General features: G+C 48.3%; 1 protein-coding gene across 1 annotated transcript in view; it reads left to right on the top strand.

Moving 5' to 3' along the window:
• HAUS1 (HAUS augmin like complex subunit 1) overlaps positions 1 to 15,645 on the top strand; it is a 274,094-nt gene extending 258,449 nt beyond the window's left edge. The window contains exon 9 of the mRNA XM_086962903.1: positions 15,358 to 15,645. Coding sequence (XP_086819029.1) covers positions 15,358 to 15,441 — 84 coding nt within the window. The 3' untranslated portion in view covers positions 15,442 to 15,645. The remainder of the gene's footprint in view (positions 1 to 15,357) is intronic.
• Positions 15,646 to 23,013: the final 7,368 nt, after the last annotated feature.

Below are 23,013 nucleotides of genomic sequence, written 5' to 3' on the forward strand. Positions count from 1 at the left end.
CTGTGGCTGAGGTTCCCTTTGAGTGGGGAGGGGTTGCAGGTCCACTTCGAGTTGCCGTAAGCCCTGCCGTGCCTGTTGACTGCCTGTTAGGGAATGATATGGAGCACAATGCTTGGAGGAGGGTGGAGTACCAGACTCACTCTGCGATGCTGGGACCCCCTGACTGGACTTGTGTCAGCACAAGGTCAGCGACTACCCGAAGGGGAAGTTTGCTTACGCTGGAGCCTGGAACAATGGCCCAGCCGGCTGCCAGAGAGGAGAAGGACAAGAGGCTGGAGGACCCTGCCTCGACATCTCCACCTTGTGAGACAGCTGGACCACCTGCGGAGGTGGATCTGGAGTCCACAGGGGAGAATGTTGCTTCCCTGGAGAACCTACCCATCCCTACTGAATGGCATGTGGAGGGAGGTCCTTCCCGGGAAGAGTTCTGCAAAGCTCAGAAAGAGTGTCCTACTCTCGAGGGGCTGCGGCAACAGGCCAACACCCAGGCAGCGGGAAACATTGAAGGGAGCTACCGGATTTACTGGGAGGATGGACTCCTCTACAGTGAGCCCAAGGCACCTGGCCACGGTTCAGCCAGAGCCTTGGTGGTCCCTCAATGCTTTAGAGCCTTTCTACTGGAATTGGCTCATGAAATACCATTGGCAGGACATCTAGGACAGGACAAGACCTTTGCCCGGCTTGTCCCCCACTTCTACTGGCCTCGAATGAAAGTGGCGTCTGATACATATTGTCGGACGTGTGTGTCCTGCCAAGCTAGTGGGAAAACAGGAGTGAAGCTTAAAGCTCCCCTGGAACCACTACCTGTCGTTAGCACCCCCTTTGAGAGGGTGGGCATCGACATTGTAGGGCCATTGGATCCACCAACTTCAGCTGGTCACCGGTTCATACTGGTTTTGGTGGATCATGCCACACGGTACCCAGAGGCAATACCTCTGAGGACCATCACTGCACCTGTGGTGGCAAGGGCCCTAATGGGGATCTTTACCCGAGTGGGTTTCCCCAAGGAGGTTGTGTCCGACAGGGGGACTAACTTCCTTTCAGCATACATGCGGGCTATGTGGAAGGAGTGCGGAGTTACCTATCGGTTTACCACTCCTTATCACCCACAAACCAATGGTCTTGTGGAAAGGTTTAACAAAACCTTGAAAGGTATGATACGGAGTCTACCTGAGAGCCTGCGGAGGAAATGGGACATCCTCCTACCCTGTCTCTTGTTTTCTTACAGGGAAGTGCCACAAAAGGGAGTGGGCTTCAGCCCCTTTGAGCTTTTGTACGGGCACCCTGTACGGGGACCTCTCAGCCTGGTGAAAGACGGATGGGAACGGACTCCCAGAAAGCTTCCCCAGGACGTGGTGAGCTACATGCTGGCCTTCCGGAGCCAAATGGCTAAGTTGTGGAAGCAGGCTTCAGACAACTTGGAGGCCAGCCAAGCAGTAATGAAAGAGTGGTATGACCACAACGCTCACCCAGTGGAACTGGAGCCTGGACAGAAAGTGTGGGTGATGGAACCTGGAGAGCTAAATGCCCTCCAGGACCGTTGGACAGGCCCCTTTGAGGTGTTGGAAAAGAAGGGGAAGTCCACCTACTTGGTGGATCTTAAGGCCCCGAGGCAGCCCCACAGGGTGCTGCATGCCAATCGCCTCAAGCCACATCATGAGAGGCCCGCGGTTGTCTTGATGATGGTAACCGATGGAGCAGAGGAAGAAGAAAGCGAACCTCTCCCTGATCTTCTCTCGTCCCAAGAAAAGGATGGGTCGGTGGAGGGAGTAATTCTCTCGCCATCCCTAACTCCTGAACAGCAGAGTGATTGCCGCCAGATCCTGGAGCAATTTTCTTCTCTGTTCTCCCTTGTCCCGGGTAGGACCCACCTGTGTACCCATGACGTGGACACAGGAGACAGCCCACCTGTGAAGTCTAAAATCTACCGGCTGTCGGACAAGGTGAAGGCCAGCATCAAGGGTGAAGTCGCCAAGATGCTGGAGCTGGGAGTGATTGAACCTTCTGGAAGCCCTTGGTGTAGCCCGGTGGTTTTGGTACCAAAAGCTGCCCCACCCGGCACCACACCTGAATTGAGATTCTGTGTGGACTACCGAGGCTTGAACTCAGTAACCAAAACTGATGCACATCCCATCCCACGGGCGGATGAGCTTATTGACCGGCTGGGAGCTGCTCAATACTTAAGTACCTTTGACCTAACTTCAGGGTACTGGCAGATTTCCCTTACCGAGGAGGCGAAGGAAAGGTCAGCCTTCTCTACACCTGAGGGACACTACCAATTTCGGGTGATGCCCTTTGGGCTCAAGAATGCCCCTGCCACTTTTCAGCGGCTGGTGAACAGGGTCCTTTCTGGAATGGAAGCTTTTTCTGCTGCATACCTGGACGACATTGCTGTCTTCAATAGCAGCTGGGAGGACCATTTGCAGCACTTGCAAGCTGTTCTTCATGCCCTGCAACAGGCTGGATTGACAATCAAGGCCAGCAAGTGTCAGATCGGACAGGGGTCAGTGGTGTACCTAGGTCACTTGGTGGGCAGAGGGACGGTGCAGCCCCTCCAGGCAAAGATTGAGGCTATCATCGCCTGGGAGCCCCCCAAGACTCAAACAGAGGTCCGAGCCTTCCTGGGCCTCACTGGATACTACCGTCGCTTCGTGAAGGGGTATGGCACTATCGTGGCCCCCCTCACTGAGCTTACTTCCAAGAAGCAACCCCGACGGGTAGTCTGGACGGAGGCTTGCCAGCGAGCCTTCATGACCTTGAAACAAGCATTGTGTTCCGCTCCCATTCTCAAGGCCCCTGATTTTGCTAGAGAATTCATTGTCCAAACAGATGCGTCAGAACATGGCATTGGGGCAGTGTTATCGCAGCTAAATGATGAGGGCTTGGATCAACCCGTGGTCTTCCTGTCCAGGAGACTACTCCCCAGGGAAAGGAGGTGGAGTACAATTGAGAGAGAAGCCTTTGCGGTGGTTTGGGCTCTGAAGAAGCTGCGACCATACCTGTTTGGTTCGCACTTCCTAGTTCAGACTGACCATCGCCCCCTTCGTTGGCTGATGCAAATGAAGGGGGAGAATCCCAAGTTGCTAAGGTGGTCCATCTCCCTACAGGGAATGGACTTTAGGGTGGAACACCGACCTGGGGCAGACCATGCCAACGCAGACGGTCTATCCAGGTACTTCCGCCTTAGTGATGAGGACTCCCAAGGGGTTGGGTAGTTCTCCCCACTTTCAGCTGGGGGGGACGCGTGTTAGACCTGTCTGCTTCTGGGAAGACTCTAACCACCATGATTTATTTTTGTCCCCCTTAGCCTCCCAGAGTTTCTATTTTTATTTTTATTTTTACATGTGTCCATCAGGAATTTTTAATGCTGTCAGGGGGCTAGGTGTTCCTTGGCGATGACGCCATTTTTCCCTCATAACTTGTGGGGCCTAGTCACCCCCTTGAAAATCTAGGGATCTCCAGAGACCTAAAATGGTGTCCACCAACTGCCATAACGGACACTACTGGAGGACAGGTCCATAGGATAACATTAGGGAACTTTCTGGAATTAACTAGAGACTTCTGCAGGTCTCAGGCCACCCTATATAAGGCCAGTGACCTGCAGCCATTTTGTGCTGACCCCAGAGTAAAGGAGTGAGGCAGTGGTGAGAGGAGGTGGACAATCTGAGAGCAGCTAGTTTGTCACTGAGGCTGACAGTTACTTCAGAGGATTGTTCCCCCTTCAGCCTTTGACCGATCCCTCTACCAAGACAACCACTACTGACAAGGAAATCGAGTTACTGGAGGAAGAAGATCCTTTTATCTCAGAGCCCCAGTAAAACCACTCAGATCACCCTTAATTGAAGGCATTCCTGACTGACCATACCCAGCGCTGTGCTCACCGGTGTTGTGGATCAGCTGTAGTGAAGGTGGGCGTCTGTGGCACCTTAGCGCCCTAAAGAGCGAGGGCGCCGTGTGCACATCCTTCCTGAGAGGCCGGAGCTGAAGGTGTCTGAGGAAGAGTAGCGGCGCTGTATTAGCGGATTGCGGGACCCCGGGGGCACCAGCCGCGTCAAGCAGAGCAGGTAGTGCTTCCGCGCATGCCCTCAGCGCGCCCGCTATCGAAAGCAGGAGGGGCCTAGGGTCGGGCAGGCCCAGGAGAGCAGCGTCGACGAGAAGAGCAGCGTCCTTCCTGTGAGCGAGTGCGGAGGCGGGAGAGGTACGAGAGCGTCCGCCATGCCCGTAGGTTCAGCGCGGCATGCCGGCTTAATTGAGGAGGCGCCGGAAGATCTCCAAGAGCGCCGCCTCGGCCACAGTTACCCCCCCTGCGTGCGAGCGCTATCTGCGAGGCCAGCGCTCGGGGCGAAGACGGACCGGCCAGCCCTAGCGTCCTGTTGGTAAACGGACCATTGTGCTGAACTGCAGCAAAGCCTCGGAGGCGGGCGCCAAGTAAAGATCTGTGAACTGTGGCGCGCCGGCCGCCAAGACAGTACGGAGAGAGGGGGGTTGAGAAAGGAAAGGGCTAAACCTTCCTTGGTGTAGCGCTAGGATCACCAATCACAGCGCCTAACCGAGTGACCTGTTATCCCAGCAACGTTAAGTCCTAAACTGTGTCAGAATAGGCGAAGGAGGGGAAAGGAGTCACATAACCCCAACCTCACTTCTGTAGGCTTCTGACAAGTGGCTATTAAGCTAGAAATTAGTGGGGAACTTAAACTAATATCAGTAGAGCGCTGACAGGTCTTGTTAGAAGGGAGCTTCCTTCAGAAACTCCTAGCAATTGTTGTGAGAAGCTGTAAAACCAGTGGTATTCTTGCAGGCCACCCTATGTGTGCAAGCTAGCACAGAGTTAAGGTGCAGATAAAGGGATAAAGGGCATAGCCCTGAATGTTGTAAACTAACCAGTGAATTGGCAAGTTGTATTGATGAGGTATTGCTGACATGGTGTACTAATGTAAGTAATCCTGCATAGGGTGAAACTAATGGGTTTCCCTTCATTTACCAAACGAGTTACTTTTATACCTTACTGTACCCTTGTTAACTGAATGTGGTTTACTGCCCTTTTTCCACAGCTGGAGGAGTGAAAAGTAATTTCCCTAGTAAAAGTGTAATGTTTATTCTTAAAAGCAATTGATGTTATAACCTGTATGATTTCAAATCCAAAGAGCCATATTATTTTTATAAAAGGTAACGGTATTTTTCCAAACAGAGGTGTTGTGTCTTTATTTTAGTGGTTCATCACTGTGTTATTGTGAGTGAGACTTGTAAGTACTTAGCCAACGCCTTGAGTTAGCTGTAGACCACTACTGTGCCAAGCTACCATATGTAGGCTTGGGTAATCTAGGTCCAACATAATTGGTGTTTCAGCGGTGGGATAGCGGATTTGTACTTACACTCACTTATTAGTAACGCAGTGCCAACCACGAGACCCCACCTGGAGTTTTCTCCCTGCGGCCCTCCTAATTTACATTTTTGGTTTTTCTAAATTGACTTCTGGCGGTGGGTGGAGGTTGACCTCAGGTCACTCTGTGGATTTCTCCTGTGTAGCATTTTATACTTCAAATAAGAATGGAGGTAAATGTGGAAGAGCTAGACAATTACACTGTGACCCAATTGAAGGAATGGTGTCAGCAGCAGGGGGTGTTTTTCAAGAAAGGCGCCAGAAAAGTTGAGCTGCTGACCAGTATTCGGGCATGGGTAGAGGCTCATTCCGGGGAGGAGGTAGATCCTGAGGAGAGTGACAAGGACACCGTCCTGGAGACCGCAACACTGTACCAGGCGGGAGGGGAGAACCTTGTAACAGGTCCTAGAACACCTTCTAGAGTGGGCAGTAGTGTGTCAGAGAGGGGCCTGACCGACGCCGAGTTAGAAGACAGGAGGGAGGAGAGGAGGATGAGAATAGAACTAGCCAGGATGGACATGGTGAGGGAGGAAAAGAGGTTGGAGCATGAGCGGACCATCAAGGAGATGGATTTGCAAGCCCTAAACTTACGTACCCCCAAACCAGAGAATGGTGGCAGCGATATCCAGACCAACACCAGGGAACCTAGACCGTACCTACCAAAAGATATTATGGCTTGTTATGTACCCAGTGACGACATTGCTAAATGGCTAGCCGCCTACGAGGTCTCGCTGAGGGCCCATGGAATTCTGGAAGTCCACTGGGGAGGTGGGTTATACAAATACATGCCCCCCACTGCCAGGGATACTTTGTTGGCCCTTGACCAGAGTGAACAGACCTACTATCCGGCTATGAAATCAGCGCTGCTCAAGAAGTTTGGGTTGACCCCTGAGAAATATAGGCAAAAGTTCCGGGGCAGCTACAAGCTGGGCACACAAAACTGGGTAGATTTCTTGGACTACTCCAGGAAGGCCCTGGAGGGTTGGGTAAGAGGCAGCGAAGTAGGAGACTATGAGGGACTATATGACCTCATACTCAAGGAACACCTACTCGAGAAGTGTCTTCCCGAACTAAGACAGCATCTGGTGGACAGCAAGCTGACCAGCCCCAGGAAGCTTGCTGAGGAGGCTGACATCTGGGTTAGTACCCGGGTGTCGACTAAGGGGACTGGAGGGAATTCCCAGAAGCCAGGACAGGGCGCCCCCCAGAAGAAAGAGGGAGGGGAAACTAAGAGGGAGTTCTCAAAAGGGCCACAAAATACTTCGCAAGGAAGGGGCAGAGGATTCATCCCCAAGAGTAACCCCCCTCGCAACCCTACCCCTGGCCAGAGCCAGCAGCCAAGGGTTGTTCATTGTTTTGAGTGTGGTGGTGTGGGACACTATAAAGGAGATGTGAGATGCCCAAAAAGACCACCCCCTCCCACTGGAGGAAAAGCCCCGGGAATCACTAGTGTAGTGCTCGGGGAGGAGATGCCTTTGGGTAATGGAGGGGAGCGGGCGGGTGTCACCTTAGTGTCCCTGGGAGATAAGGAGATGGTTCCCAAGACCCAGCTGCCCTCCAATACTATTAAGTATGAGCAGTGGGTCACCATCAATGGCCGTAGAGGGGAGGCTCTGAGAGACACAGGAGCCAGCATGACTATGGTAAGGAGTCAGCTGGTGTCTCCAGAGCAGGTCATCCCAGATGTACTCCATCCCGCCGTAATGGCTGACGGCAGATTGGGCCACTACCCTGTGGCTGAGGTTCCCTTTGAGTGGGGAGGGGTTGCAGGTCCACTTCGAGTTGCCGTAAGCCCTGCCGTGCCTGTTGACTGCCTGTTAGGGAATGATATGGAGCACAATGCTTGGAGGAGGGTGGAGTACCAGACTCACTCTGCGATGCTGGGACCCCCTGACTGGACTTGTGTCAGCACAAGGTCAGCGACTACCCGAAGGGGAAGTTTGCTTACGCTGGAGCCTGGAACAATGGCCCAGCCGGCTGCCAGAGAGGAGAAGGACAAGAGGCTGGAGGACCCTGCCTCGACATCTCCACCTTGTGAGACAGCTGGACCACCTGCTGAGGTGGATCTGGAGTCCACAGGGGAGAATGTTGCTTCCCTGGAGAACCTACCCATCCCTACTGAATGGCATGTGGAGGGAGGTCCTTCCCGGGAAGAGTTCTGCAAAGCTCAGAAAGAGTGTCCTACTCTCTAGGGGCTGCGGCAACAGGCCAACGCCCAGGCAGCGGGAAACATTGAAGGGAGCTACCGGATTTACTGGGAGGATGGACTCCTCTACAGTGAGCCCAAGGCACCTGGCCACGGTTCAGCCAGAGCCTTGGTGGTCCCTCAATGCTTTAGAGCCTTTCTACTGGAATTGGCTCATGAAATACCATTGGCAGGACATCTAGGACAGGACAAGACCTTTGCCCGGCTTGTCCCCCACTTCTACTGGCCTCGAATGAAAGTGGCGTCTGATACATATTGTCGGACGTGTGTGTCCTGCCAAGCTAGTGGGAAAACAGGAGTGAAGCTTAAAGCTCCCCTGGAACCACTACCTGTCGTTAGCACCCCCTTTGAGAGGGTGGGCATCGACATTGTAGGGCCATTGGATCCACCAACTTCAGCTGGTCACCGGTTCATACTGGTTTTGGTGGATCATGCCACACGGTACCCAGAGGCAATACCTCTGAGGACCATCACTGCACCTGTGGTGGCAAGGGCCCTAATGGGGATCTTTACCCGAGTGGGTTTCCCCAAGGAGGTTGTGTCCGACAGGGGGACTAACTTCCTTTCAGCATACATGCGGGCTATGTGGAAGGAGTGCGGAGTTACCTATCGGTTTACCACTCCTTATCACCCACAAACCAATGGTCTTGTGGAAAGGTTTAACAAAACCTTGAAAGGTATGATACGGAGTCTACCTGAGAGCCTGCGGAGGAAATGGGACATCCTCCTACCCTGTCTCTTGTTTTCTTACAGGGAAGTGCCACAAAAGGGAGTGGGCTTCAGCCCCTTTGAGCTTTTGTACGGGCACCCTGTACGCGAACCTCTCCCTGATCTTCTCTCGTCCCAAGAAAAGGATGGGTCGGTGGAGGGAGTAATTCTCTCGCCATCCCTAACTCCTGAACAGCAGAGTGATTGCCGCCAGATCCTGGAGCAATTTTCTTCTCTGTTCTCCTTTGTCCCGGGTAGGACCCACCTGTGTACCCATGACGTGGACACAGGAGACAGCCCACCTGTGAAGTCTAAAATCTACCGGCTGTCGGACAAGGTGAAGGCCAGCATCAAGGGTGAAGTCGCCAAGATGCTGGAGCTGGGAGTGATTGAACCTTCTGGAAGCCCTTGGTCTAGCCCGGTGGTTTTGGTACCAAAAGCTGCCCCACCCGGCACCACACCTGAATTGAGATTCTGTGTGGACTACCGAGGCTTGAACTCAGTAACCAAAACTGATGCACATCCCATCCTACGGGCGGATGAGCTTATTGACCGGCTGGGAGCTGCTCAATACTTAAGTACCTTTGACCTAACTTCAGGGTACTGGCAGATTTCCCTTACCGAGGAGGCGAAGGAAAGGTCAGCCTTCTCTACACCTGAGGGACACTACCAATTTCGGGTGATGCCCTTTGGGCTCAAGAATGCCCCTGCCACTTTTCAGCGGCTGGTGAACAGGGTCCTTTCTGGAATGGAAGCTTTTTCTGCTGCATACCTGGACGACATTGCTGTCTTCAGTAGCAGCTGGGAGGACCATTTGCAGCACTTGCAAGCTGTTCTTCATGCCCTGCAACAGGCTGGATTGACAATCAAGGCCAGCAAGTGTCAGATCGGACAGGGGTCAGTGGTGTACCTAGGTCACTTGGTGGGCAGAGGGACGGTGCAGCCCCTCCAGGCAAAGATTGAGGCTATCATCGCCTGGGAGCCCCCCAAGACTCAAACAGAGGTCCGAGCCTTCCTGGGCCTCACTGGATACTACCGTCGCTTCGTGAAGGGGTATGGCACTATCGTGGCCCCCCTCACTGAGCTTACTTCCAAGAAGCAACCCCGACGGGTAGTCTGGACGGAGGCTTGCCAGCGAGCCTTCATGACCTTGAAACAAGCATTGTGTTCCGCTCCCATTCTCAAGGCCCCTGATTTTGCTAGAGAATTCATTGTCCAAACAGATGCGTCAGAACATGGCATTGGGGCAGTGTTATCGCAGCTAAATGATGAGGGCTTGGATCAACCCGTGGTCTTCCTGTCCAGGAGACTACTCCCCAGGGAAAGGAGGTGGAGTACAATTGAGAGAGAAGCCTTTGCGGTGGTTTGGGCTCTGAAGAAGCTGCGACCATACCTGTTTGGTTCGCACTTCCTAGTTCAGACTGACCATCGCCCCCTTCGTTGGCTGATGCAAATGAAGGGGGAGAATCCCAAGTTGCTAAGGTGGCCATCTCCCTACAGGGAATGGACTTTAGGGTGGAACACCGACCTGGGGCAGACCATGCCAACGCAGACGGTCTATCCAGGTACTTCCGCCTTAGTGATGAGGACTCCCAAGGGGTTGGGTAGTTCTCCCCACTTTCAGCTGGGGGGGACGCGTGTTAGACCTGTCTGCTTCTGGGAAGACTCTAACCACCATGATTTATTTTTGTCCCCCTTAGCCTCCCAGAGTTTCTATTTTTATTTTTATTTTTACATGTGTCCATCAGGAATTTTTAATGCTGTCAGGGGGCTAGGTGTTCCTTGGCGATGACGCCATTTTTCCCTCATAACTTGTGGGGCCTAGTCACCCCCTTGAAAATCTAGGGATCTCCAGAGACCTAAAATGGTGTCCACCAACTGCCATAACGGACACTACTGGAGGACAGGTCCATAGGATAACATTAGGGAACTTTCTGGAATTAACTAGAGACTTCTGCAGGTCTCAGGCCACCCTATATAAGGCCAGTGACCTGCAGCCATTTTGTGCTGACCCCAGAGTAAAGGAGTGAGGCAGTGGTGAGAGGAGGTGGACAATCTGAGAGCAGCTAGTTTGTCACTGAGGCTGACAGTTACTTCAGAGGATTGTTCCCCCTTCAGCCTTTGACCGATCCCTCTACCAAGACAACCACTACTGACAAGGAAATCGAGTTACTGGAGGAAGAAGATCCTTTTATCTCAGAGCCCCAGTAAAACCACTCAGATCACCCTTAATTGAAGGCATTACTGACTGACCATACCCAGCGCTGTGCTCACCGGTGTTGTGGATCAGCTGTAGTGAAGGTGGGCGTCTGTGGCACCTTAGCGCCCTAAAGAGCGAGGGCGCCGTGTGTGCACATCCTTCCTGAGAGGCCGGAGCTGAAGGTGTCTGAGGAAGAGTAGCGGCGCTGTATTAGCGGATTGCGGGACCCCGGGGGCACCAGCCGCGTCAAGCAGAGCAGGTAGTGCTTCCGCGCATGCCCTCAGCGCGCCCGCTATCGAAAGCAGGAGGGGCCTAGGGTCGGGCAGGCCCAGGAGAGCAGCGTCGACGAGAAGAGCAGCGTCCTTCCTGTGAGCGAGTGCGGAGGCGGGAGAGGTACGAGAGCGTCCGCGCATGCCCGGAGGTTCAGCGCGACTGCCGGCTTAATTGAGGAGGCGCCGGAAGATCTCCAAGAGCGCCGCCTCGGCCACAGTTACCCCCCCTGCGTGCGAGCGCTATCTGCGAGGCCAGCGCTCGGGGCGAAGACGGACCGGCCAGCCCTAGCGTCCTGTTGGTAAACGGACCATTGTGCTGAACTGCAGCAAAGCCTCGGAGGCGGGCGCCAAGTAAAGAACTGTGAACTGTGGCGCGCCGGCCGCCAAGACAGTAAGGAGAGAGGGGGGTTGAGAAAGGAAAGGGCTAAACCTTCCTTGGTGTAGCGCTAGGATCACCAATCACAGCGCCTAACCGAGTGACCTGTTATCCCAGCAACGTTAAGTCCTAAACTGTGTCAGAATAGGCGAAGGAGGGGAAAGGAGTCACATAACCCCAACCTCACTTCTGTAGGCATGCAGACTATTTTCTATTACCCCTATTGAACCCCCAACACACCTTATCTGTCCTGATTAGGGAAATTGAGGCCCATAGTCGGTCCTCCGGTTTCCGCATAAACATAGAAAAATCACAGGCACTCGATATCCCAGGAATTAACCACAGTCCCCAAAATTCTCTACATATTCTAAACTCCCTCCCCCACAAAGGGACTACTGGCCAAGCTACAAGCTGAAATACTACAGTTTATAGCCTCAAATCCAGCAAGTCACCGGATGCTGCTTGAGTAAAATGAGGAACCTCCGACAAATCTTGAAACTACTGCCTGAGTCTTGTCGGAAAACGGTGATCCATGCCACAATTACATCAAGGCTGGACTATGCCAATGGCCTGTATATGGGTCTTCCTAAATATCTGACCCAACGGCTGCAAACTGTACAGAATGCTGCGGCTAAGCTGCTGAAGCATATACCGTTTAAAGAGCACGTTTCCCCCCATCTTCGCTCTCTGCATTGGCTGCCGATATCCAGCAGGATTAAATTTAAAGCTCTCACGCTGGCCTTTAGGGCTCTGCACGGTTCATGCCCCAACTATCTGAGATCACGACTCCCTAGATACACTCAGACCCGCTCTCTTCGCTCGAATGATCGGGTTTTACTGAGTGTGCCACGAGTCAAAAGGGCAAGACTGGGCGGTCGGACTTTTTCAGCTAACACGGCTCGACTGTGGAACACCCTACCACTTGATTTGCAAAGGGCCCCGTCAGAACTGAGCTTTAGGAAACAGCTCAAGTTTTGGTTATTTTCACTGGATCATTAACTTTGCTCGCTTACCGGGCAGTCTGGCTTTGTTTTGCTCTCACAGCGCCAGGACACCTCCTAGTTGAGGTAGCTGTTCGCGCTATAAAAAATACATTATTATTATTATTATATGATCCTGGAAACATCCCCGCATGCGTAAAGAATTGTGCTATGCTCCCCCAAATTTGGTGGCCTAGGTATCCCTGACCTCCAAAAGTTCTACCAAGCAATGCAGATACAATATTTGGTGGAGTAGCACCAACCAGAGTCAGAGAAACACTGGCAGAGCAGGTGCAGGTACATCTCTGGAAGGTCCTCTTCCTCAGAAACCCAACAGTTGAATGCTGCCAATTATTTTATTTGCTGAGGTCAATCTTGATGCTTATAATGATGTAAATATTGCTCTGGCATGCTCTTGAATAAAAAAATGTAAACCATAAACAAATAACTTAAATATTCATAAGGCTTTCTGTCACAAGTTGTGACCTTGTAGCACTAAAAAAACACAAGTCACTGTTCTCCACTGCACCAACCAAGATTTAAATCACTGGCTGTCTGGTTACACACAGACCTCTGCCGTGTATTAACTAATAAACTTTCACAATGTACTATAGTTCATTTGCCAATGAGTGCTAACTTTTTTTATATTATTCATTTAAGTTACGTGTTATTTTATATGTAGTTACCTGATGGTGAAACTTTTAGAATATTTTGTGTTTTTTAGCCACATCTTTTGTACAACTGATATTCTGAACTCACATATTTAAAAGTGCTTTCATATGTGATAATGAAGAAAATGTAGTTTTGATTCATTAATACTTTCTGATTTCATTTAGTACACCACCACAGAGAAACTGACATCCACGATCTGTCGCAAACTAAAACAGTCACTAAATGGGTATATGTTTTTTTCTCATTATGTTAAGGCTTTGTTCGGAACTCCTCTGCAGTTTTTATATAGCGCAAACTCGACCCAAAGTAATTTAGCGCTTTAATGAGCACAAATTGTATTACGCAAGCTCACATTAATTTTTTTATTGGCACATGTGAGATTAAGTGATTTGCCCAGAATTACAGAATATTCACGCTGAGAATTAAACCTGGTTCCCTTGTCAGCAGCCCTGGCTGTAACACCACATTCTGTGTAGAGGAAGTGTGGCAGGCTGAAGCCAGTATTGGAACTCTATGTTTTTTGTCCCTATATTGCTGAAAATTGCACCAAAACAAAGCAATTTTCAAAACTTTTCTCTGGGGAGAACCTCCCCAACTCCCCCTGCCCCCCCCCCCCTCATTCTCCCCTCCCATACACATTGGCCTTGCTCGTGCTGCGTACAGTTCATTCGCTGGTTTTACGCCCCCACCACTTTCATATTCCATTATCTGCCACTGGCCTGCACGCAACTCTTTAGTGCTACATGCACGGTGATTCATTATGAGAGAGCTCAATAATTGAGTGGACATTAGCATTTGGTTATACACCCTTTGACGGCTTGCTAGGTGACATCAAGGACGCTCCGCTTGCGGTCCGACTTCTCCTTGCCATGTTGCTCCTATTGGCGAAGCGCAGGGTTGCCTTACACTCGGACAAGAGCCCCGCTCCCTGAATTGACACATGGATTCATGCTATTACATTTTGTCAAGAACAACGGTCTTCCTTTTGGGAATTAATGCCCCCCCACGTCTAGACCGATAGATATCTGGGTCCCATTTACATTTTGGGTAGGTTTACGGAATTCAGACCCTTCTAATCTGTCTGAAACACCCTGAAAACCATTCTGCTTATGTACACTAACCCCGCACCACTGCTGTGACTATGGTAATACTAATAATACCTCCGTCATCACAAGACTTTATTGTACTTGATAAATGGGATGTACATCTGTAATCTGTGCGGTGCACGAGTTTGATCTCTTGCCTATCATGGACTGCGATCTCATTATAGAGCTCTGATGTTGGATTTTCGATCATATCTGAGCCCGTGTCATGTTCCCCCGTCCCTTCCCCCTTTCTGTTACTGTATTTCTTTGTTTGTAAAATGGCAATGCATTTATTCATCATTACTTTGAAGTCTGAAATACTGTATGACTTTGAAAATGTAAATAAAAGTTAAAAATAAATAAAAATAGTGGATATTTGCTCCCCGCTCCTTTCACAGCAGTAAATCAACCTACATCATTCTACCACCAATGTTTCTATTACACACTAAATAAACCAGTATTCCATTTTAGCCTCCTAACCCACGCACACAAAGCACTTTACGAACTTGGACCCGAATGCCTCAACACACGACTTTCCTTCTACACTCCCTCCCGCCAGCTACGCTCCTCCAACCAAGCCCTGGCTGCTGTACCTCGCATCAACAAAACCACCATGGGAGGAAGATCCTTCTCCTACCTGGCGGCTAAAACCTGGAACTCACTTCCCGTTCACCTTCGCCTCACTCAAAACCACCTAGCATTCAGAAAGCAACTTAAAACCTGGTTATTCGACAAATAACTCCCCACCCTTCCCCAAGCGCCTTGAGACCCCCTGGGTATGTAGCGCGCTATACAAATTGATTTGAATTTTAGATAGACCACCTGGTGTGTCTAACTATGGACAATATGCCCCTTGACAGTACCAGGTAGAGAAACAATATTGTTTGTAATAAAAGAAGCCAGGATGTTATCTTTACCATTCTATGGAATGTCTTTTGCCAATCTACTGTTATAGGTGGGTTAATACACAAGCCTCGTATATCTGTATGCAGGCTGCAAATACCAGTTTGAACCCTGTTAAAGGTTGATGCATTGAAAATTGTAATATCTGTTATTTATCTAGCCTCTGCAGAAAAAGTAGCAACATTGTGATCTTGGACCTAGAATATGTATAATTGATAACTGTAAGGGACGTGGAGACATTTTGTAATGTATTTATCTACTGATCTATATTTTTTATCAATCTGTCTCATGCCCCGTCCACTCATCCACCACCCACTCACACCCATTTATTTCCACTAGCCATTATCCTTTCGCAAATATTGCATCCTTCCATCCACAACTATGCATTCTTCTATTTACTCCCGTTCATACATTCATGCTGGCTGTATGTATGTTTGTGGCGGTGTGTGTTTATGTATGTGTGATCTCTTCATGAATGTTTAATGTGTGTATTGTGTGCATGTGCAACAGAAGTGTCATTTGGCCATGTCCCCGTTTGTTTCTTACTCCTGCTGGACTTCTCTCTTTTCCTTTAGGAGGCCATTGAGGCTGAAGTTGACGGAAAATTGAATGTGATGGGGAGTGAATTGCCTAAACCAGTCACGTGGAGATTTAACTAAGGAGCAACGCCAGTGAAAAGGATCTATGTTGTGGGACAGTTGAATATTAACACACATGAATCTTATGATTATATATAATTAATGTATGTTAGCCACCATAGTATGGGGCATTTCGGAAAAAATATTATGTAGTGGATAATCTAGTTCAATTCATTTTCACAAAGTGCAATATTTTGTAAATAAATATTTATTGCAACTCACTTTAACAATGCCTAACTTATTTCTTAATTATTTTAGCAATATACTTTATATCTACAAATTACATATCTGGTTGTGTGAAGTGCAATAACTTGCTAGGCAAACTGCTCAATGTGATCCACCTTGAATTAAGTACAAATGGAAATTCTCCAGCTCTAAATAAGCTGTCCTAGATCACTTCTTTAATGGTGATTACAGGTAAAGGGAAATCAAGGTTCCATTCCGGAGATGAAGCCTGAGAAACAGCGACCACATTCAAGGAAGACAGAAGCTGTGCAAATTACTCACTCTCGACTCGAAAACATAGAACAATAATACAGGACTTTTTCAAAGCCCTAGCGGGTGAGTAGCGCTCTATATAAATTGACTGATTGATTGATGAAACCGGCAAGAAATCCCATCATGTTGTTCTATTACAGTTTCTTAGTGACCCCAGAAAGTCTACGGTTGTCTCAGCAATGTCGGTCTTCCAATTCCACAATCTTCTTTTGGGGGTACCAGTGGTCTTGCAGTCTGTGGAGAATTTGGTCTCTGCATCTGACATTAAAGGGGGGATATCTTGGCGAATGGAGAGGATATCTGCAGAGGTTTTGGAGGTACTGTCTGCCACCTCCTGTAGCGTTGTTCTTACCTGCACCAGTCACGGCCTCATTAGGAGCTCCATTATAGAACCACCATCTTTCCCTGGTGACGAGCTCTGTCCCCAAATAATATATTTTGACTAGAATTAAAGTAGACCGTGGCTAGGGTATTCAGAGAGTATCCGATACACTCAAATTATACACTGGGTAGTGTAAAAAGTAAGTAAAGAAGCGGCAACATGCTCACTGGATGGATTTGTGAAACTTTTAAAAAGAGCATTTGATGAGACACCTAATATCTAGAACATGCAGACTAATACTGGGGGGAAGGTAAGCCTAAAGCACACAGCACAGTTGTCAGATAACATAACGTGTATTCGTAAAGCACATTTTCACCCGTGGGCATCTTGGAGCTGAAAAAACAGATGTATATCGTTACCCAATCCATGGTACTCATTTTATCGACCTCAGAATTATGAAAGGCTGAGTGGATCCGCCGGTATTTTAACCTGTGACCATGAGGTCAAACCCAGGCTACTACAATGGACACATTAGTCCACTGAACTACAGACCCAGCATGATCGAACTAGGGATCAATTTTACCTAGGAATAATAGGTAGGAATTGTGTGCAATACTTACAAATGCATCACCCACGTGCAAGGTAGGGAAACAGTTAGGTCTATACTACAAATGTGAATTTTGTGTACGTTGCGATTCGCTTATTTGTGATCAATTAGTTAGATATTCTAATAATCCAGGTATAAAGAAAAGTCTCGCGCCTGTAATCTTTACTTGGAAGAGGCTACAGATATAACAAAAAGCAGGGGGCATTTGGCAAAATGGCTGAGCAGGTATGTGCACTCAAAGATGCCAAAAAAAGTGAGGGTGTGGCAAAGTGAATGAACTCAAACCCAAATCCGGTGTTGGTTCCTTCAAGATGAAGTGTTACCGAAGTGTTGTCAATGGAGACCTGACCAATAGTTCCATCTTCTAAGTCGTGAATTCCACCTGTAGCACATGTGGGAAAGGAGGACATTTTGCTAGAACATGCAAAGAATAAAGCAATAGGTAGGTAAATACTTTAGAACATTTTGATGAGGAAACCAAAAAGTTAATCTTTCAGATTGAGAACTAAGATAGCAATATAAACCTACCTGTCTGTAAGGGTGAATATGTCCTTATGGTCTTGGCAGATTCCTGTTCACCATTTATACTTATTGGCAGTACTTTTTTCAAAGAGAAATTGGTAGTGAGAATTAGGTTTTTGAGGGGGCTGATATTAACGGGAAGGGGAGGTGCAGGACAGCCCATTCCTAGGGGCAGTATAGTTGGAAGAGTATTCCCTTTCAGAGGAGAGCAACTGGAGCTAAAGTAGGCATAGCCATGTGTGGGTCTAGTCTTTTAGGTTGGAGGCACCAAAAAGAAGAGGCATAAAGTCAGATCCCAAATAAAGGAATCAGTTCTCTTAGTGGAAAGGTCTAGCTGTGGGAATGAGGTGTGCAAGTAGTTTCCAGAAATGCTCTCTGAACAATTAGGGCTTTTAGGTAACTTCCAACACCGAAGTAAATTGAAACCCAGCACTGTCACTGTGGTGCTCTATGTCTGCCTAATGTCACACTGTGGATGTTTAACTCCCATTGTAGTGTTTAGAGTAGAACGAAAGATATATAATTATGAGTGAACTCAAATACATCAATTCAAGCATGTTGGTGTAATACCGCCCTCTGCCCAGAATTAATAAAATGCTCAACTTGCTGTAGGCTTGTTGCTTCAGTGCAATCGATCAGCAATTTACTACTAGGAAAAGTTACATTTATTCAAGAGCTTTCACTTTGTTTTTTATTTAACCATGTTTGGGGCATACAGATTTCGTTGAATGTCATTTGAATTGACTGCTGCGGTATCTGCCTTTCAGAGAATAAAGCAATATATTTTGTGTGGACTCTTGCTACCAAGAAGACATTTTAATATTTTAGCCCTTCAAGCATAGGCATGACTCTTCTTTTAGATAGGTGGTATCTGAAATGAGGAAGCTGATTTAACAATTAAAAAGTGCTAAATTGGTATTTGGAATCACCTTATCGTGTGATAGCAAACCATATTTTGATCTGGTTAATGAAGACAAGAAAGCCTCTGCCCAGGGAAATAAGGACGATCTAAGTTTGGTCGGACTTTTTTACTATTATGCTCACTTCATAAAATCGTTGTTGACAAAGCAGAGCCCATGCCAGCACTGTTAAAGGAATTTTTTTCGTTCATCTGGAATCACCATCCTTGGGCAAGTTTGGCATTAGCAGACACAGTATACTTACCACTAAAGGGTTTGTGTGAGAGGCTGGCTTAGTATATGGTGCTCACGTATGTAAGTGTGACACCCTGCACTAATCCAGACAACCCTTATGGTGATTTTAGTGGTCTCAGACAACCTTAGAAAGCTCTCTAAGTGGTAGCTGTGGAGATCAGCCTTTAGGCTTAGTCGAGAAGGAGTGTAAAGTAGCTTGTTTTACAAGTACTTAAGCTTATGGTATAGGTTAAGTAAAAAAGAATCACACAGTATAGTTATAAAATTAGGTATTTTATTACAAACACTCACTACCACAATTGTACAATATAACACAATACACACAATACTTAGGGAACAGAGCACATAAGTAGCAGAAATACACAGTGGTCTCCAGGGGGAGACCAAACCATATACTAAAATAGTGGAATGCAAACCGCGACTCGAATCAAGAGTGGACCCAGAAGATGTAGAAGTGTTGGGGACCCAAGGAACCATGCAAGGTAAGTACCCAGGAACCCCAGGGCGGCTGTGTGCAGTGTGAACAGGACTGTGAGATCAACACAAGTCAATGGGTAAGTCGCAGTTGCAGGTTTAAAGGAAATAGACCCTTCTTAGCGGACCCTGAAGAAACCCTGTGGAAGATGGAAGGTTTAAGAGTCACCCCACCCCTGGATGCCCCAGGAACCAGGATATCTACACCAGGAAAGCCGGGTACATAGGTGTCAAGTGATGGAAACTGCTGTAGACCACAATGGAGGACTTCAGGAAAGATGCCGTTGGAGAAGAAGACGAAGGACTCCAGGGGAAACCAAAGGTGGATGCAAGATGAGAGGTACCTGCAAGCAGAGGGGCCAGAGTCTTTGCCACTCAGGACTGACCAGGATGTACGGAAGACAAATGCAACTGATGTCAGATGAAGGTGAGGTTGACTGTGCTCTTGAAGTTGCAGCTCTGTGGACCAGGCGACGCTGTAGAAGACCAGGAGCTATTCACGAGCTGTCCCACGTCGGATGTCGAGGGCAAAGGGGTCAGTGTCCGGCAGGGGCACCAACAAGCCTTGGCAGCATAACCAACGTGGTCGATGAAAAAGGTGCAGTGTCGGTACCAGCAAGGTCCAAGTGACTCACCACAACCAGGTAAGTTAGAGCAGGCCCGAGCCAGCAGGGGAGCCCAACGAAGACCCTCAAGAGGACCCAAGGGCCAAAGGCAAAGGAGTCGCAAGAGGACCTCGAGCAGCTCATCAATAAAGAAGGCCCACAGTGCAAAGGAAGCAGTGAGGGCAAAGATCTTGTCTGCAGAAATTGCTTGAGGTTGGAGCTTCTTGGAGCCTGAAGATCTCTGGAGAAGAGTGAACAAGCAGTGGCAACGGCAAGTCTATGTGGTGCACAGGGGATCTGTCCCAGTGGGTCAGGCGAGGGATACTGGCCTCAAACTTGGTATGAAGACAGTGCAGGTCTCGAGTGAGTTGCAGAACCACCACCTGTGTTGCTGGGCCGATCGGAGTCCATGGGAGCACAGGATCAGCAGATCAGTCAGCTGTGTTGTGGTGCCTGCAGATGCAGGGGATTACTCCTTTACTCCAAGGGAGATTCCTTTAGGTGTCTTTGGATGTACACCGGTCTGGTGAAGAACTTGTATGGAGCACGGGCACAGACATTGCAGGAGACCAGGAGCAACAGGAATCTTCCCTGGTGCAGTCTGTTCCCAAAGCGAAGTCCAGAGTATTCAGATGGTCTAAGTTGAAGTGGTATGTGATCTGAATCTAAACCCTTAAGTACCCTTAGAATTTGATTGATGGATTTATAGAGCGCGCAATTGCCCGGAGGCGTCGTGACGCTAGGGGTCGATGTAAGAAAGATTGCTGAGAAGGTAAATTGCTTATTTAGGTAAAGAGCCAGGTTTTTACAGCTTTTCTAAAAGAAAAAAAGCCAAGGGCTGCTTTTTATCATGATTGGGAGCAGGTTCCAGGTCTTGGCTGTCTGCAACAGGAAGCCTCCCCCAACCCCCCTCACCTGACCTGCTTAAACCTAGGTACCTGTAAAAATGTTGCCTGAGTAGACCTCCGGCTTCTGACTGCTCATACCGTTTCAGCTGTGTTCTTAAAAACTGCAGTCCTGAACCGTGAAGAGCCTTGTAGGCCAAGCAGACAGACTTCAAAATAATCCTCTTTTCGATCAGTAGCCAGTGGAGGGCTCCGAGTCTGTGGGTGACTGGCTCTGATCTAAGGATATCCAGCACTAACCTTGCTGCTGCGTTCTGCAGACGCTGGAGTTTAGTTAGATGTATCCCTGCATACAAGGCGTTGCCATAATCCAGTCTGTAAAGGGCCAATGCCATAACTAGTGTTTTACATGAATCATGGGGGATAAAAGGCTGTATTCTTCTGATCATTTTTAAAATGTATTAAACAGTTGAGGACACTTTGTTTATCTGGGCATTGAAAGTCAATTTGGTATCAAATATGACTCCCAAATTTCTAACTTTGTCCACTGGGGTTGGGCACTCACCCAGACTGTCAGGCCACCATTTTGGTGACCAAAAATCTGCATTCGATCCCAGCAGCATAACTTCGGTTTTGTCACCGTTCAGTTTCAGGCAGTTAAGCTGCATCCATTTATTGACCTGTCTCATGCAGTTGTTGAATCAGTCGGCTGTTTCCTTCATATTGCTTGAAACTGACAACACTATTTGGGTGTCGTCTGCATATGAACCGGGCAAAAACCGACACTTTCCGAATATCAATGCCAATGGAGCAACGTAAATAATAAAGAGAGTAGGACTTAGGGAGGACCCCTAGGAAAAGATTAAGAAGATCCAAGGATTTCTCCCAGAGGAGGAGCTGGACAGTGGGGAGGATACTCCCATGTACTTTGTTCAGTTTCACGTCCGAGCGGGAGCAAATGGCTCCCTGAATTGGACTATGCAAGGAGAGCACCAAATGTGCCTTTCACGCAGTTTGTGGTGCTGGCAAGCGTCCCCATTCTATCATGATAGACTAAATGCTGCCTGGAGGTGACAGGATACCTATTGTTCTGCCTTCCCCTGCTCGAGCTTGGCTCAGTAGCAGGAGGGCAGAAACTTGTCTCTGGTCGGCAGCAGCCCTAGCTTGCTGTCCGGTTCTGGGAGACTGTTACCGGGAGCACTGAGGGCCTCCCGGGTACAAGCTTTACAGTGCATGGAATCATACTCCCACACTGTTTATGGTGTGGCGATATGATTCCAACATGTTTGATACCAAACATGACCGGGTTTGTCACAGCCAGTTTAGAGATGGTCATCACGTAATGATGCATTGCCACTCTATATGTCGTAATGGCTGATGCACTTACAAATGTGTAGAATGGAATCCGAAGGTTGTAGGGTTGCCCTACTTATGCAGGGGCACCCTCACACTTAGTATTGAAAGGTCTGCCTTAGGGGTGACATATAGGTTTTAAATGTAATGACCTCCGATATAGGGACACCTATATCTGTTATCAGGCCTGTAGTTACAATTTGAGTGGATGCTCATGGGTGGCATAATACATGCTGCAGCCCATGGGAGACCCCTGGTGTACCTATGTTCTGGGTACCTCAGTACCATATACTAGGGACTTACAAGTGTACACCAGTAGCCAATCTGTAGGGTACCTAGGTACTCACCATGTCCAATTTAGGGAAGAAGCACAAAGACTGGGGTCCTGATTAGCAGGACTAGTGAGGAAAACATAATGAAGGGGAGGGGGGAAGTCACCATGAAAGCAGATCCTACTTTCATACAGTTCGGAGCTACTTTAATGTAAGATGTGGTGTGGAAAAACTTTATTATGACCTTTGCCTAGTTTGCCATAAGTACAAAAAGAGAGTGGTCCCAGGATGTATATAGAGAGTATAAATAGAAGTAAAAAGGAAATTAAAGAACAAATAGAATCAAAAATGGAAAGTACGATGTTATTTAATCACAAAGTACCGCATATTAAGTCTGCACACATAGCACAAATGCACATAACATATTGTGGTGCCCAAGGAAGGGTAAGGGTAAGGTGAGGGTGTAGGTGATGGGAAGTGGTGCAAAATAGAATATATAATACAATACAGGTCAAAAGTACTTCTTTCGAAAATGTTGAGAGACTGGCTACGATTGGAGCCAGAAACTAAAAGCACATGAATGACAATATTCAGGCTATGACCATACCATACTCTCTATGTACGTCCTGGGACCACTCTCTTTTTATACCAATAGCTACCCTGGTCCCAGCGACTTTTCTGGGTTTAACCATTTACTATAATGTAGTTTCCCATAAGGTCACAGGAGAATATGTACTCAATGGGATAGTGTGTCTGCTTTTGGGGTATAATACAATTTCCATTTTTCTTATGAGGTATCACTTTTGTATTCAGGACAGCCCATATGCGTCTTACCTAGCTTCTTACATCTAAATAGAGCTAAATTTGAGTCGGTGGCTGCAGGTGGGAACCACCGGGACTTATTTTTTATGAACCAGCGCCTATTTTTCCTCATCAGACTT

Source organism: Lissotriton vulgaris, chromosome 3_1, assembly GCF_964263255.1.
Source record: "Lissotriton vulgaris chromosome 3_1, aLisVul1.2, whole genome shotgun sequence".
Lineage (NCBI taxonomy): Eukaryota > Metazoa > Chordata > Amphibia > Caudata > Salamandridae > Lissotriton > Lissotriton vulgaris.